Source organism: Plecotus auritus (genome assembly GCF_963455305.1).
Source record: "Plecotus auritus genome assembly, chromosome: 2".
Taxonomy (NCBI): domain Eukaryota; kingdom Metazoa; phylum Chordata; class Mammalia; order Chiroptera; family Vespertilionidae; genus Plecotus; species Plecotus auritus.
In genome coordinates this window covers 38704963-38722485 of record NC_137771.1, presented here as the reverse complement: position 1 = coordinate 38722485, position 17523 = coordinate 38704963, and the positions used below count along the sequence as shown (strand labels likewise).

The window sequence follows — 17523 nt, the reverse complement described above, 5'->3', positions numbered from 1 at the left end:
ATGTTTTATTTAGCCCCCACAATGTTTGTTTCTTGTTATATTTCATTAGGTGCCAAAATTTAAAAAACTGGGAGATTTCATATAAAATAGAAATGTGTGCTCTCTCTTTAGAATTCAGAAGATCTGGCAGTCCTAGCCTTTGTCCTGGCATGGCAGTAAGCTAAGTGTCTTCTCTCTCTTAGGTGGGGTATGAATCCTCCATAGCCTCTGTGGCCCTCTAGTGTCATATATTGCATCCTTGACCTGCTCCTTCCCTTCATGTCAGCACTCTCCAAACCTGTTTGTTTGCACCCCTGTATAGAAATAAATGATGTCTAGTGCTTACCTCCCTCCCACCAATTTTTTTAAAATTAAAGAATACTTATTTCATAAACTATGGCTGATAACGACAATGCCTAAAGTCTCTGTTGGTCTGATTTTACTGTTTGTTTTTCCTTTTGGGTCTTGCTCATTGGTGTCTTGTTTCCTTTTGTGTTTTGTAAGTTTAGACTAGAGCTATTCTTTTTTCCTGTGGGATTTCTTTGAGGCCTATGTTGAATATGAGTTCCTCCTCATAAGACTTCCATTTACTTGTTCAGAACCTGGGGTAGATAGGGAGTAAAACAAATCCAGGAGTACTCTAAACTGAATGCTTTGCTTGAGGGTCTTCCAACCACCCAAGTAGAAATTTAGGTTGAAATCCCAAATTAGGTCAGTTTGTGGTTATGAATTCTCTAAGTAGAGTTTTTAAAAAAAATCTCTTACCTAACATTAAGGTTTGAGACTCACAATTTTCTTTGCTCTTTAAGTAAACACTTAAATAGATGGTGTAGATGTTTGGTGTCTCAGAATAACAAACAACAAGTATTAAAAAAGTGTCTCCTTTCCACTCAACATTTTATTATGAAAAATCCCAAATTTATAGAAAAATTAAAAGCATAGTATAATGAACACATATATATTCTAGATTCAGTAATTAATACTTCAGCATATTTGCTTTCTCTCTGTGGTGGCCATGAGAATGCAGACCTTCAATTACAGAGAGCATAGTTGACTGTAATAGATGTTGCACTTTGCAGTATATTGCCTTGTTTGCTCCAAGGTCACTCCCATGGGCTGATCCTGGCTCATAACTGAGAGCAACAGGGATACTAATGTAGACCTGTTCCTAGGACACATGGAACTCTTCTGATGGCAGATTTGGCTTAAAGACTCTTGCCCAACTCCCTTAGACTGCCATTTCCTTTATGGCAGTCCAAGACACTTCTACTTAAACTTGCTTCCTTCTCTCCTTCACTCAGGGTCAAACTGGCATCAGTCTGATGGCACTCCCAGCCTTTTCAGACTTTTCTCCTTTTTCTCACATAGGCATTTCCCCCCAAAATAAAATCCTTGTACATTTAATCCTGTCTTGGTATCTGCTTTTTTTTTTAATAGTTTATTTTTTTGTTATTTATTTATTTTTTTAATCTTCACCCGAGGATATTTTTCCATTGATTTTTAGAGAGAGTGGAAAAGAGAGGGAAAGACAGAGAGGAATATCAATGTAAGAGAAACACATCGATTGGTTGCCTCCTGCAGGAGCAACCCAAGCTGGGCCCAAGCTGGGGAGGTGCCTGCAACCGAGGTATATGCCCTTGACCAGAATTGAACTAGGGACCCTTTGGTCCGCAGCCCCACGCTTTATCCACTGAGCAAAACCAGCTAGGGCTTGGTATCTGCTTTTTTAAGGACCTAGACTCTCTTTCAGACTTTCTCTCTCTCTCTCTCTCTCTCTCTCTCTCTCTCTCTCTCTCTCTCTATATATATATATATATATATATATATATATATATATGTACATATATATATATCTATTCACACACATTCTACATACATGTACTATCTATATATCTATATACCTGTTGACAAAAGGGGCCACATGCTGACCTGACAAGCTCAGGGGAGGCCTGCATGACAGACAGTCTTGCAAACTCAGAGACCTAAAGTAACCACAAAGGATGGTCTGAAATTAAACTTTAACTAAACGTAGTTATGGTGGGCAGTTACATCCTAGACCAGTATCTTCACTGATAAGGTCAACCTTTACCTTAACTGAGCCTATCTGTCTTTTTGCATCTATGATAACATACTCTTTTAAGGTATGGGTAACTTGTAACTTCCCTTTTTCCTGGAGCCCCTGGGGCAAAACCAAATGTGGTGGGCACCAGGACAGATACCACAAATTCCTTCATTATCATGTTAATTGTTCCTGCACCCACCTAAGTATGTGTCCATCATTTTACTTTTTATCCAGTCTCAGGGGTTTCCCACCGCTTTGCTTTATCCCACCTCCTTAATCTATCACCAAGGAATTTCATGTAACCCACTTATGTCCCTCCTTTGATTGCAATGTATAAATACAAATGTAACCCGCCATTCTCCAGAGCATTATCTCAATTTATTGAGGTTCTGCTTCCTGGCGTATGTTGACAGTTTGGCTCAAATAAACTCACAGAAATTCTTTACAGGTTTCAATGTTGTTGTTTTTTTGCGTTAATATACCTATCTATCTATATCTATATATAAATTTTTCTGAACTATTTGAAGGTAAGTTGCATTCAGCATGATACTTCACTCCTAAATACTTGGTCTTTTGTATTTGAATATTTCATAAATAAAAATTACAAATGTAGACAGGCATTTATTCAAAATGCCATTTCTCCATTTCATGCCATTGAGAAATTCCATATAGTAGTGTGTGGTTATGACTCAATGGTGCAAGAAAGGAGAAACTGACAATTCTAGGGGAGGAAGCATCTTGGAGCTGGATCCTGGATGAGAAGTAAGATGTAAAGGGGAGCAAAAAGGGAAGGACAACAGCATGAGTAGAGGCACAGGGCTGGTATGATCTGGTGAGATGAGGAGGATTTGTGAGCAGATGTCTTCAACTATTCACTGGGAAATCTGTTTGGAGGCGAAATGGGGCTGGATTGTCAGCTTCCCTCAGTCCTCACCTCCCCATTGTTCTGTTGGAGCTGGAGACTTGCTTTTCACCTTTGTCTCCAGGTTGTATCCTCAGGATAAACTAGAGAATTAGAGAAGGTCCTGGAGTTTGTTCCTAGGGATGCAGGATAGTAAGAAGCTAGGAAAATTCCTGGGCAAGTGGAATGGGGAAACTGAGACAAGAAAATTAAACAAGGCCAAACAATTTGAACAACTTACAGCCAGCTGGTGAATTGCAAGACCTTATTTTCCCTAAACAAGGACACTTGAGAGCAAATGGTTTATACTTCTCCCTAGCCAGAGAACACATGGCTTAAATGACCCTGGTTGGGGACACAGAGGCCAGAGACCCAATTAATGCCATTTGTTCCAGCTAAATTCAAGGATGGATAAAGTCAGGGAAACAAACCACAAAAACCCCATTAGAGCCAGATAGGCCCAACAGAAAAGTATAACAGTAAAGCAGACCAAAGAATAATCCCAAACTCCCCTATACATTCATTTTTAAAAATTTTAAAAAATTCTTTATTGATTAAAGTATTACATATGTCTCCTTTCCATTGACCTCTCCCTGGCCACTCCGATCCCCCAGCACATGCCTTCACCCACTGCTGTCTGTGTCCATTGGTAATGCTTATATGCACGCATACAAGTCTTTTGGTTGATCTCCTACCCCTCCATCTCCCCTGTCTTCCCTCTGAGGTTGGACAGTTCATTTGATGCTTCCCTGTCTCTAGATCTATTTTTGTTCATCAGTTTATGTTGTTTACTATATTCCATAAATGAGTGAGATCATGTGGTATTTATCTTTCTCTGACTGGCTTACTTTGCTTAGCATAATGCTCTCCAGGTCCACCCATGCTGTTGCAAATGGTAAGAGTTCTTTTTTATAGCAACGTAGTATTCCATTGTGTAGATGTACCACAGTTTTTTAATCTATTCATCTGCTGATGGTCAATTAGGCTGTTTCCAAATCTTAGCTATTGTAAATTGTGCTGCTATGAACATAGGGGTGCACCTATATGCTCATTTTGATGCTTTAGCATATTAAAACTGCAACTGGAAAGCTAATGAATTTTCTACTGAAACCCTTCCCTAAAACTCTCAGCCCAGAAGAAAGATAAAAACCCTTAAGACAAAGACCCATTGTAGGCTCACTCTAGAGCAGTGGTTCTCACACCTTTCTAATGCCGCGACCCTTTAATACAGTTCCTCATGCTGTGGTGACCCCCAACCATAAAATTATTTTCATTGCTACTTCATAACTGTAATTTTGTTACTGTTAATGAATCGTAATGTAAATATCCGTGTTTTCCGATGGTCTTAGGTGACTCTGCTAGTGGTTCTCAACCTGTGGGTCGCGACCCACAGGTTGAGAACCGCTGCTGTAGAGCCTTCCTCCTTTAGGAGGAAGTAAAAGTTTATGCCCAAATGTGTGCTACTGGAGACAGCACATTTGCTGGAGGGATCTCAGATTCTGAAGAAGGCTTCATGGGTTTCATGGCAGAGACAGCTGTCTTTGTTCCTTAGTAGCTAGCAACTTTAGGCAACAATCCCACCCCATTGTCAAACTGGAACCTTCCCTGATTCTGGGGACTGTGGAATGTTGGGTGCTTGCTGAACTGGCAGCAGTGGGTCATCTGGGAGCCAGGACTCTGAACTCTACTCCCAGCTCTGCCCAAGACCCTCTGAGTCATCTCAGTCTGAGACAGTCATTCTCAGCCTGGGGTCCTGAGTCCAGGAATGGGATCTTCAAGCAATTTCCATTCAAAAAGCAAAATAAAAGTAGCATTACTTTCTTTGTATCTCCTTTTAATATTCCAATGAGAAAGCTGGATTTCCCACCTTCCAAGTTTCTGAGAATGCCCTTTGCTTCTCTGTGGATGTCCTGCTAACTGTGACCCTCTCAGGAAATCCCCAGGAACTGGCTGGGATAAAAAAATACATCTGGTTGAGTTTTGCTCAGATGAGTCCCTCTGGAGGCAGGAAGACACCATAACTATCATTAGAAACTCAAGAGACCACCTCCTCACTGTATTGCCACTGCTACTGCTGAAACCTGTCACGGCATCATGTCCCGTCTGAGGCCGCTCTCACACTGCTCCAAGCCCTGCCACAGAGCTAGTACACACCTCATCCCTACCAAAGTGATGCTTTAAATTTGGCTTTTAAATTATGAGACAATAGTTCAAACAAACTTAAAATACAAAAACACAATATAACAGAACCTATGAACCTACCTCCCAGATTTAATTGAACAGATGTGAATATTTTGCCAAATTTGTTTCAGATGCCTTTTACTCTTTTAAAAGCAATTAAATGTTACATATAGCTAAAATCCTACCCACTTCCCTTCCTCTCTCTACAAAAGCCTAACCTGAAATAAGCATGTTTCCATATAGGTTTTATAGTTTTTAAAAATATGGTATGTGTGTAATACATACTATTGCTTTTTGTGTTTCAGTGATATTGAAATATCATATATGACAATAGTATAATTACAAATCAGTAGGGATAAATGAAATAAATACTCAAATAGTGCTGTGACTATTGACTGTCCATGTGGAAATGGGAAAATTAGATCTCTATCTTATATCATGCACAAAATTTCAAATGGATCAAAGACCTACACACCCCACACTGTTTATTCCCAGGGACCTGATTCTGGCTTCCCAGCCAAAGGCCCTCAGACCACTACTGAGGCAGAGTCCTGGCTTGCCTTCCTGGGTAGTGCCTGCATGGAACATGGCTGGCTTCCTAGCCTCTGATCTTGCCCTGCCCTGCCCACATTCCACAGCCAGAGCCTCCTCCCTCCACTTTATACACACCCAGGCTTAGGTACCAGCCAGGGGCAGCTGGGATTATTCTGAAGCAACTTTGTTTTAGTGAGACAAGCTATCTGAAAGACAAAGAAACCTCAGAATCCTGGCTAGAGGTTATCCCACCCATTCTCTTTTTATTAACTATCCATCCAAAAAACAGCTATGGGAATATTTAACTTAATTGTACTGAACACTCTGTGTAGAAGCTGGATGCTTTACACATGTTATCTTATTTAATCCTCCAAACAACTTTATGAAGCAGATACTATTATAACTTGTTTTCTGCAGATTAGCATTTGAGATTTAGAAAAGTTAAAAAACTTGCCCAGGGTTGGATGTGTAGTCAGAAACTGCAAGATGATGTTTTTAACTAAAGCTCCTGTCTGTCTCAGGCAGTTGGCATGTCTGATGAAGAGGCCAGGCAAGGCTTAGGTGGTGGGTGGCCTGAATGCTAGGGTAAGGGTTTGGCTTTCTCCTGGCTGCCCCAGTCAGGTCTCAAAGGGTAGAAACCGTTGGAACCGTATGTCTGGGAGATGCCAAATCGGGTAGAGCTGGGGCCTGGGTCAACCTTGTTCTTTAACAGAACTCTGGGATGGGCAATTGAAAACTACAATTGCTTTGCTGTGAGGTTTTAGACAATTCCCTGCCCCTCTCTGGGCCAAAGTGGCTCCCTTTATCAATCCAGGAGGGACTGAATTTGATGATCCTCCTCATCACCCTGAAGGTAATATTATATGTTCTTTAGTGTCAAGTTTGTACTATGATCTTGGGGTGAAGTTGGCCCTTTTCTGACCCAGAATCTCCCTTCTGGGTCTAGAACCTTGTTCCTGAAGTGCCTCATTAAAAAAGGACTCAAAGCTTCATAAGCCTGGCATAAATGCAAGCCCTGCCAATGGCCCATATGGAAAGGGACAGTGGAAAGCACAAGCAAGGGGAGCCTCAGGTTCATTATCTGGAAAATGGGTATAAAGAGTAGTACCTGTGACCTCCTTGTTTGGGTTAAATGACATAGTGTGTAGAAAGCACCTGAAACAACAAGGTGCTTATAGGAAAAGGCAGTCATTATGCCAATGATTATAGAAAGAATTGCCTTCTGTTTGCTCCTCCAAGAAACCAAGGCAGGATAACCATTGTCTGATCTCTTTGGAACCCACCATCTGTTTTCTCTCCAGCCCCTTTGGAACTAGTTGGCCAGGCAGACTTTCTCTTCTGTTGTCTGTAACTTTTGGGGCTGCTGTCTCTGCCTTATGAAGCTCTGCCCATTCTGGGCTGCTGTTGGCAGGGCTGTGGGCAGGAACTGGCAAGATGCCTGGGTCTAGAGTATAAAGGAACCCGAGGGCAATGGGAGGAGACTGGGTGGCTGCAACTTCAGCCATGGTGCCTGCCTTGCTCTCCCTGAGCCTTTCCCGCCTGGGCCTGTGGGCTTTGGGACTGATCTTGGTCTTAGGTTTCCTCAAGCTCATTCATCTGTTGGTGCGGCGGCAGTTCTTGGCCAGGGCAATGGACAGCTTCCCAGGGCCCCCCACCCACTGGCTCTTTGGGCATGCCCTTGAGGTACGTGGGGGATATGAGGAGGGAGAGGTAGAGAAGGAAAATGGCCTCTTTTCCTTTAGAGAATCCAGTCCAATCTCCTAGGGGGAGACCTACTTGGGCAGGGAAATGATATCCTGGGAGCTAGCCATGGTTCCCATTCAGCTTTCCCACCGGATTCCACCTCAATCCTCCCTTCTGAGCTGGCCTGGGCAAACACTTTTTAAAATATATATATTTTTATTAATTTCAGAGATGGGGAGGGAGAGAGAGATAGAAACATCAATGATGAAAGAGAATAATTGATCAGCTGCCTCCTGCATGCCCTCCACTGGGGATTGAGCTGGCAACCTGGGCATGTGCCCTGACAGAAAATTGAACAGTGACCTCCTGATTCATAGGTCGACGCTAAACTGCTGAGTCACTCCAGTGGGGGCACTTCAAAGTTGAGGACCAGGCACGCCACAGACTTCTTTCCATCATTCTGAGGCCCAAGGTTCAGACAGAGCTCTGATAAGGGCTTGTTTATAGTATCAGTGCAAAAGCCCTGGTTAGTCATAAAATTAGGCAATTTCATTTAAAGTTTAGCCAGTGTCCTCTTTGTTCTGTGCAGTGTAAAGATTTCAATTTTTAAGGCAGAAAATTAAAGTGAAGGCAAAGATGAGTGCTATTACCTGAGAGACCTGTCAGGACATCTAAGCCATTGGTGCCCCCAAAGGTGGGGTTCTCCTGGCCACAACTATAGGCTGGTTCAGGAGCAGTGGCATCTTCCTGGGTTCAGATCATGACTTGTCCTCCCCAGTTACCTCAGGGTGGGTAGACCACCTTAACACTCATTGTCAGGAACACCTCTTGGCTCCCTACCTAGATGGGGAACTAGACCAGAGGTTTTTGAACACAGGGCAAGGAACACCTGCATTGGAATCAACTGGGAGAAGCAGATTCCTTGGCTCCCAGTCCCTGGAGATCCTAATTAGCATATTGCAAGTACCAGCCTGAATTTAAAAACCTTCATGAGTGTTTTGCTCTGCAGCTGGGTTTGGGAGCCCAGGTATAGATGCCAGAGTTTAAGACTCAGAGAGAGGCATAATTACTTCTACTTCCTGAGTACCTTCCCCCATTCTCAGTCTGGGGAATTGCCTCCCCTCATGGTTGATGCTGGGAATGAACTTGACTTTTAAGTGAGGATTGCCCAGGCTTATTTTTTGGCCCCTATAAATAACTCCTCTCTCAGGATGGCCTAGTAATCTAAATGCACCTTGGAGACACACAGAAAAGAAAGGATGCATCAGGGATATGAATCAGACCTAGGGCTTGCTCTCAAGAAGAAAACTGTCTAGAGGGGAAAATTGACACTAGAGCCTCCCCTGCCCTAGGCCGGGTAGGATGCCTAACCAGGAGTTTGCATCAGCCCGTGCTCTGTATCTCAGCACTTGTCTCATTGGGTTGTCACCTTCTGTTTATTTGTTTATCTTCCCCACTAGATTGTGATCCCTAGAGGATGGAGATCTGGTCTGATTCAACCCTGTACCCTCTGGGTCTAGCACAAAGCCTGGCTCAGAGTAGGCATCACTGAATGAACAGTGAATGCTGGAGAGTAGGGAGGGGTATCTATAGAGGAGAAAGAGTGATGGAGAAGACAAGTGGAGGAATCAGGAGGGATTTGGAAGAGGCTTTGCTAAGTACAGAAGGAGGTAATGGAAAGGTTGCAGTCTAACTCTAATGGTGGTCTGAGAGGCATTTGGGAGAACTTCAATCCCTTTTCTCTCATATCCCTTCCACTTCCCCTTACTTTATCAAGCTGGGTTTTCTAGAAGAGGGACCTTGCTCTCCTACCCCCATATAAGACCTGGCTTTCTCTTCTCCCAAAATCCCCCCATGACCCAACTTGAGAGTGTGTAGAAGGCCTGGAACATGGCTTAGGTCTGGCTTCTTGACTCTAACACAAATATGTGAAAGGTCTTGGCACCAGGAAGGGCAGGGAGGGGTGGTTGTTCTTTAGCACTATTAAGGTTTCCTGGGGAACCATGGCAGACCCAACTCCTCTGCATTCTCCTGGGACTTGGCACCTCTGGTCTGGTTGGATCCACACTGGAGCTTGAGAAAGGGGGAGGGGAGGGATAATTTTTCATAATGTAAAAAGTAGAAAATTGAGCTTCATAAAGGGCAAGGAATTTGCCTGTGTCCATGTAGTAGTTCAGAAATTGAGTCAAGGCTGGACCCCAGAATCCTGCCTTTTCATTCAGTACATAATCAGGCCATAAAAATCAGGTCTAGGTTTGATTCCTAGACCTAGTGATGGTGGGAATAGGAAGGGAGGAGGAGGACTAATGATGGAAGGAAGGGCCTGGGGCAGGGAAGAGCTATCTGTCGTAATTAACTTCTACCTTCTGTTCTTCAGTTATAGGCTGGAGGTCTGAAAGCATCTACCTGTCATCCTCCTCATTTCTCAGAATGTGTCCCCTTGAGGTGGAATTATGTCATATTCTTGTAGAATCCTGTTCATTCCACCTTGGGGTCCAGGGAGGGCTTTGTGCATAATGGATGCTCAGCCATATTATTGGCCTAAAGTTAGGGATCCTGGGAGGGAACCACAAATCTGACCTGCATGTTGGGGTTGGGAAAAGGAATGCCAGCTCTCAGCCCAGGAAAGGCACTCCCCTGAGACTGCATGGAGATGTTGGTCCTTTCCTTACCTGGGCCCAGCAGAGAAGGGCATAGAAGCGAAGGGGTGGCATCCAGTCACATTCTCAGGGAAATGTGCAGGGGATCAAAGACCTGAAGGGGATTAAAAACTTGACAGGTCCAGGGGATGGGTGACCCCCACATCCTTCCACCCCAACTCACCTCTGGGCCCAGGAATAAGGTACCTCAGTGTTGGGTCACACTGCGCTGTACCTATGGAGGGCATAGATGTGCAGAGAGACCAGGCTGCCTATGGACAGAACAGAGGGCAGGTGACCAGTTGCGTAACTTAGAGAAGCTGGCTAGGCATGCCCTGTCTCACCCCACCCTCTGAGGAAGGACACCCTAGCCCTTTTGATGGGGATGTAGCTCCAGTAGTGGGGCCAAGAGCTGTCCTCAGCCCTACCAGGTTTCTGAGGCAGTCAGGAGTACATAGGAGAAAGCTGGGCATGGGAAGCCAGAGGGCTGGCTCAAGCTGTGGACATGGTCAGCATGAGTTCAGGTTCTCCTGTCCCTGGTGGAGATGGTGCAGAGGGGCACACTCATGGCTAATGTGGGAAGGAGTGGAGGTGAGATGAACTAGATCAGCCTAGGGCTTCTTCCACCCCTGCGATCCTATGAGTCTGGCTTCTTTGTGACTTAAGCCCCTCCCTGCCCCTGTCCACTTGGGTTCCCTGAAACTGGGAGGGATGAAGAGAAGGGGAGCAGTCAGGGTGATCAGAAAGTAAGTTAGTAAGGAAAACCCAGGAGGTCAGATGGAAAAATAAGAGAGACACAGGAAAAAGTGGGCACTTCCAGGAGCACCAACCAGGAAGGAGGCAGAAAAGAGGTCAGGGACACCAGAGTTCCCTCTTACTGGTAGATGGAGATGATGTAGTGATAAACATTTTGACATTGTGTGCACCAGGGCACTGAAAACTCTTTTTTTATTTTTTTAAAATATATTTTATTGATTTTTTACAGAGAGGAAGGGAGAGGGATAGAGAGTTAGAAACATCGATGAGAGAGAAACATCAATCAGCTGCCTCCTGCACAACCCCCACTGAGGATGTGCCCGCAACCAAGGTACATGCCCTTGACCGGAATCGAACCTGGGACCCTTCAGTCCGCAGGCTGACGCTCTATCCACTGAGCCAAACCAGCCAGGGCAGGCACTGAAAACTCTTACACCCCCACCCGCCCCAGTTAAACTCATGATAGTAAGTTCAGAGGCAATGAGGGAGAAGATCTATGGGGAGATTAAATTGGACTCTGCACAGGTTGTAAGGGAGGAGAGATATGAACCAGAAAAGTTGACTCCCTGGCCAGCAATCTTTGGAGCTTGACAGACCTGGGTTTGAATATGGATTTCCCCTATTTTTTAATATATGTAAACTTGGGCACGTTTTTTAGGCTCTCTGAATCTTGCTCTCCTCATCTTTAAAATGGGGATGACAATACTTAGCTTATAGGATTGCTTTGACATTAGTGAAATCATGCAGTGCAGTCCTTGGCAAGCAACCTCAGATCTCTATACCTTAGGCTCCTCTTCCCTAAAATGGGGCTTCATAGACTTAATATATATATATATATATATATATATATATATATATATATATATATATATATATGTGTGTGTGTGTGTGTGTGTGTGTGTGTGTGTGTGTGTGTGTGTATGTGTGTGTGTGTGTGTGTGTTTATTGATTTCAGAGAGGAGAGAGAGAGAGAGAGAGAGAGAGAGAGAGAGAGAGAGAGAGAGAGAGAGATTAATGATGAGAGAAAAATCATTGATTGGCTGCCTCCTGCACATCCCCTACTGGGGATCAAGCCTGCAACCCAGGCATGTACTCTTGACTGGAATAGAATCTGGGACCCTTCAATCCACATGCAGGTTACCTGATGCTCTATCCACTGAGCAAAACCAGCTAGGGCAACTTGTAAGGATTGGATGAGATCAAGATGCAAGGTGTGTGGAAGAAGGCCTGGCACACAGCAAGTGCTTAATAAAGATTAGCTATGCCTTCTCACAAATAATGAAGCTCAGACTTTATTCTGAGACCCATGGCCAGGCTACTGAAGGGTCTGAAAGACCCTCTCAAAATAGGAAAAATGGGTAAATACATAATGATACATTCTTATAATGGAATACTATGTAATTGTGAAAAATATTGAGGGACAGGTAATTGTACTAGTTTGAAAAGAAGGACGAGATATGTTAAATGAAAAAAAAGGGGCAGGTTTGGAAAATAGTTTATTGTATACTTTATTTTTACATAAACATTTCTGTGTGAGTAGATGTGGTTAGAGAAACTCCCAGAGGGCACACAATATGCTCTGAATGGTCTCTCCACCCTCATCTCAAGTCACTGTCCCATCATGAGGCAGCTCCTGGAAGACACCACACTTTTTCCCACCCCAGAGTCTCTGTACTTGTTCCCTCAGCCTAGAATGCTCTTCCCTTACTCTTCACATGGCCAGCTCCTTATCATCCTTTGAGTTTCACCTTAAATGTCATCTCCAAAGAGAGGCCATCTGGATCACTCTTATCCAAGCAGATCTTCCTATTAGTCTCTCTTGAAGTACAGTGTTTACTTCCTTCTTAGCACTTACTATTGTCTGAACCATTCTACTTAACTGTTTATTTGTTTCTTATCAGTCTTCCCCATAGAATGAAAGGGCAGGACCATGTCTGTCTCATTCCCTTGAGATGTCTAGGCAATGCCCTGCACATAGTTGGTCCTCAGTAAAAATGTGTCAAGTGATTTAACAGGGCTGGAATTAAGGTGGTTTCCTTTTTGCACAGCAAGCTGGTATTATCTTTCTAATGAAAAGCTTCAATGCCAAAAAGAAATCTCTTTTTGGCTGCAGTTTAGATAGAGGGGTGGTGGCACCAAGTGGAGGCAGGTTGGCCAATTTGGGGTTGTTGAGCTAACCCAGGTGCAAGTAGGTGGCTTGGACTTAAAGCAGTGGCTCTGGGTCTGGAGAGGCACCTGGACCCAGAGATCGATAGGACTGAGTGACAGGCTAGGAGGTGGCAGGCTCAGGGACTTAGGGCATGGCTAGTAATGTCAGATGTCTGAACGGCCTGGCCTTCTGTCACCATTACAGATACAGCAGCCAGGGAGCCTGGACAAGGTGGCATCCTGGGCTCAGCAGTTCCCCTACGCCCACCCACTCTGGTTTGGACAGTTTCTTGGCTTCCTGAACATCTATGAGCCTGACTACGCCAAAGCTGTGTATAGCCGAGGGGGTGAGCATTGTTGGAAGAGGGGGGCACTTCCTGAGAGCAAAGGGCTTAGGACACCAGGTGGGGAGGAGTCCTGGGCCTGCACCCTAAATCTGGGCAGATGAGGTTCACATCCTGCTTATCAATAGCCTCTTTTAGGAATCCCCCAGTCCTGGCTTTACCTAATCTTCTCTGTCTCCTACAGACCCGAAGGCCCCAGATGTGTATAACTATTTCCTCCAGTGGATTGGTAAGTGGTTACCTTCCCTGCCCTTGGTGCTGGGTGACCATGATCCTTCCCTGCCTGGTCCCTACTCAGTCAGTTATTCATCCATGGGACCTCTTGGTCCCATGTGCAGTTCCTAACCTCATCTGCTCAGTGAGGACAAGACAGGGAGGAGGCAGGAGAGTTCCTGGATAGTCAGGGAAGTAAGGTCCAGGTACCTTCTCCTTCTGGGTGTGTCTTCTCCCCTGGAGAGGCAGGGCAAGGGATCTGGAAAATCTGAGTGTAAGGAACAGCCTCTGGAGAGGGTGGCACTAGAGGTGATCCTAGGAGATATTACAGATGGTGCTGGCCAGGGCAAGGGCTTGAAAAAAAATATGGTGGTGGGCCCATGGCTGGTGTTACTAGAGGTTGCATGGCTGGAAGGCGAGCTGGGTCAGGAGATGAGCCAGGCTGCCAGAGATGGGGCAGGATGGTGTGCAATGACAAGCACCCCCCTTCTTCCCCAGGGAAAGGCCTGCTGGTCCTCGATGGGCCCAAGTGGTTCCAGCACCGCAAGCTGCTCACACCTGGCTTCCATTATGATGTGCTAAAGCCCTATGTGAAGGTGTTTGCTGACTCCACACACACCATGCTGGTGAGCTCCACGTGCCAAGCTCTAGGAGGCTGTGCTGTTGGCCAGCCCCTCCCCACCCCAATTTCCCCTGGAGAAGAGCAGTGAGGAGAATTGCTGAGGCACTGAGGTCCTTCCTGCCTGGAGCAGTGCCAAGCCTTGCTATGCCTGACTCCTTTTGTGCGCTGGCTGCTTACTAGGTGTGGAGCTCCACATGTCTGGAGCTGGCCCCTGTCTCCATCAGGAGACCCAGCCATTTCTCCCAGACCAAAGGGCCTCTATGGGACCTGACAAGGCTCCTACTGTAGCATGAGGGGGTGCCTATATTTGGGAATATGAGGACATCCATTTATATCTAAAAAGTGTCTCCTCATTCTCTTTCTACCACAACTGCCTAAAGCAACACCATTGACAAATCATTTCTAAAAGGATGCCAGGGGTCTGGGTCAGGCTCAGCCTCTCAGGTCCGAATAATCCCTAGAGGTTATTCAGGGTAGTCTTTCCCCTTTAGGAAACTCCTCCCCCAGCATTACTGCTGGCCTGATTTATGCACTTGCTGTGCTGGTCAACTCACCACCTCTTGGCCCTTCAATTTCCTTATATATTGGCTGCTCTGACATGGAGAAAAGAGTCTGTGTGTCTGTGTGCTGTGCAAGGCCTGCCTCCTAGTCCTGCCCTGTGAACCTGAAGCCCTACCTGCCCCACCCCCACATTCCAGCAGGGTCCTGGAGGGCAGGGATGGGACACAAAGCCTGCTGGCCCCCACATTACTTCCCTTCTCTGGGTTCCAGGACAAGTGGGAGGAAAAGGCTCGTAAGGACAAGAGCTTTGACATCTTCAGTGATGTGGGCCACATGGCACTGGACACACTCATGAAGTGCACCTTTGGCAAAGGAAACAGCGGCCTGGGCCAAAGGTCAGAGGGCACTTGGAACTGTCCGTAGTCTCAACACAGGCCAGCTCAGAGAAGAGAGTTGGCAGGACTCCTGGGTCCTGGTCTGAGAGAAGACAGGGTCTTGCCCCAGGGAACCCCTGCTTGTGGGGAGCGTGGGCCTTGCCCATGGTGGGGAGACACATTCAAGCTTTAATGGGGAGGTTTAATGGTAGGGAGAGTAAGGGAGAAAGTGCTGTAGCTGGGGCTGGATTCCTAGAATGGGGCAGCCGGGGCTCTGCTGTGGGTTAGTGTCTAAGTGCTCCCCTCTTCTACTGTTGTGCAGGGACAATAACTACTACCTGGCAGTCAGCGATCTCACTCTGCTGATGCAGCAGCGCATGGAGTCCTTACAGTACCATAACGACTTCATCTACTGGCTTACTCCGCATGGCCGCCGTTTCCTGCGGGCCTGCCAGGTGGCCCATGACCACACAGGTGGGCCTTTCCCACATGTTCTGCCCACAAGAAGTCTAGGTTCTAAGCTAGCTCCTCTGGGCCCCTCTGAGATGTTTTTCATGAAGGACTTCTGTTCCCCTGGGGGCAAAGGAAGAGCCCTAAGCAGTGACACCCTATACTTCTGACCCAGATCAAGTCATCAGGGAAAGAAAGGCAGCCCTACAAGATGAGAAAGAACAGAAGAAGATCCAGAACCGGAGGTACCTGGATTTCCTGGACATTCTCCTGGGGGCTCGGGTGAGTGCACAGTTGCCCAGCCTCTCCTGAGACTGGTCCTAGAGGGGTCTTCAGACCATCCTCCTGGGACAAGGATCACTGGACAGCTTCAGGGGATGTTAAGCATTTTCCTCTTCTTTCCCCAGCAAATATGATCTAGTCTCATGACACACAAAGGCTCAGAGGTGGGGAGGTGCAGGATGTGTCTGGCTGTGGCAGTGGGGAGAGATGTAGTGGCAGGGACCCTGGGTAACATGCCAGAAGGCCCAAAGACCAATTCTAGACTTCTAAGACTCTGAAGAATCTCAGCACCTTAGAATTTTAGAAACTTAGACTTCATTCATTCACTCATTTATTCACTTACTCCATAAATTCACTGAGCCCTGCCATGGGTTAGTTCCTGTGCTAGGGATGCAGAAGATGAGGAAGACCTGGCACTACCCTCCAGATGCTTATAGTCTAGTGAAGAGGGAAGTGGATGTTGACCAAGATCTCTTCCTCTGTCGAGTGGCATTCCATGCGTCAAATGAGCAGAATCAACAGTCCAGGCTGGGTAAGGTTGCAGGTCACTAGCCAGAGGGGTCAGGAAAGGCTTCCCAGAATAGGATGCATCCAAATGATTTTGGAAGATCAGATAGAAATCTGGGGGAGGGTTCTAACTTTCAGTCTGAAACACAGCTTTCACAACCTTCCTCAGACCTTCATTTGACAGCTGCTGTTATGAGTACTACTTGGTTTCTACCTCACATGTCTTTGTTTGCTCCATTATGCCTACTTTAACCCAGGATGAAAATGGGATCAAGCTGTCAGATGCAGACCTTCGGGCTGAAGTGGACACATTCATGTTTGAAGGTCATGACACCACCACCAGTGGCATCTCCTGGTTTCTCTACTGCATGGCCCTAAACCCAGAACACCAGGATCGCTGTCGGGAGGAAGCCCGTGAGATCCTTGGAGACAGGGACTCCTTCCAGTGGTGAGTGAGTCTTCAGGGAAGCCCAGTGTGTCCTGCTCAGCTGCAGGCTGTGTCTGTGCTGTCTGGTGTCATCATAGATGACACAGAGCCATCCTGGAAACCAGGTGAAGGCAGCAGCACCTGTCCTGTTGCCTGCAATGCGTAGATGCTCCCCTGAGCCCCTTCTCCAATTGCAGAGTCTTTTCCAATGTGAGTAATGTAGAGAAGGTTGTCAACAGGAGGCAAATTTCTTGTGTGATGATTCTGATGGTAGAACCTGACTACCTTTCTGGGTTCCTGGAGAGAAAAAGGTGCAAACTGAGGATGAACAGAGTTGGGAAAACCAAGGGAGCTGACTCCTTCTTACCTGCCTTTGGATAGTCATGTGCAGCCTCCAGACTCCTATGGTGAAGGAGAGAATGCTGTTTTCTAAACTCCATCAGCCAGAAACTGAATTATTCTGTCTCCTGGTTCAAGTTGAACTCACTAACACAATACTATTGATGCTGACCTTTCTTTGCTGCAGGCTCTCTGGGAACCTCTCACCCCTCTGCCTCCACATCCCTCTCTCCCTGCCTTCTCCCCTCTTGTTATTACCTGGGCTAGGCATTGGGCAGGGGTGCAGAAAATGCTCAGCTGATGAGAGAAAGTTTAGATTCATTTGAGGGAGACACACAATTCCAGGGTCTAAGATTTAGAGGATGAAGTCTCCATTACTTTTTTTTTATTGGTTCATGTTGGAAATCTTCCAGGGTGTCCAGCCACATGTCAGGTGCTGTTGAGGGTGTGGGTTAGAAGAGTAGGAAGAGGATCCAATTTGCTGTCCTTGGGCATTTTAGAGAAACTAACTCACATAACTAAAAAGCTAGAGAAAACCAAAGAATGAGTGACCCCATGTTACAGGCAAAGAAATCAGAAGG

At 46.0% G+C, this 17523-nt stretch overlaps 1 protein-coding gene across 3 annotated transcripts in view; it reads left to right on the top strand.

Moving 5' to 3' along the window:
• CYP4B1 (cytochrome P450 family 4 subfamily B member 1) overlaps window positions 1-17523 on the top strand; it is a 64537-nt gene that overhangs the window by 44222 nt on the left and 2792 nt on the right. For 2 of the 3 annotated variants that reach the window (XM_080658257.1, XM_080658258.1), the window contains 7 exons: window positions 13089-13230; window positions 13412-13456; window positions 13939-14066; window positions 14834-14958; window positions 15260-15411; window positions 15563-15669; window positions 16434-16624. In XM_080658257.1, the coding sequence (XP_080514383.1) occupies window positions 13089-13230; window positions 13412-13456; window positions 13939-14066; window positions 14834-14958; window positions 15260-15411; window positions 15563-15669; window positions 16434-16624 (890 nt within the window). Of the gene's footprint in view, window positions 1-7142; window positions 7341-13088; window positions 13231-13411; window positions 13457-13938; window positions 14067-14833; window positions 14959-15259; window positions 15412-15562; window positions 15670-16433; window positions 16625-17523 lie in introns of those variants that run through there. The other variant, XM_080658256.1, reaches the window with a different exon arrangement.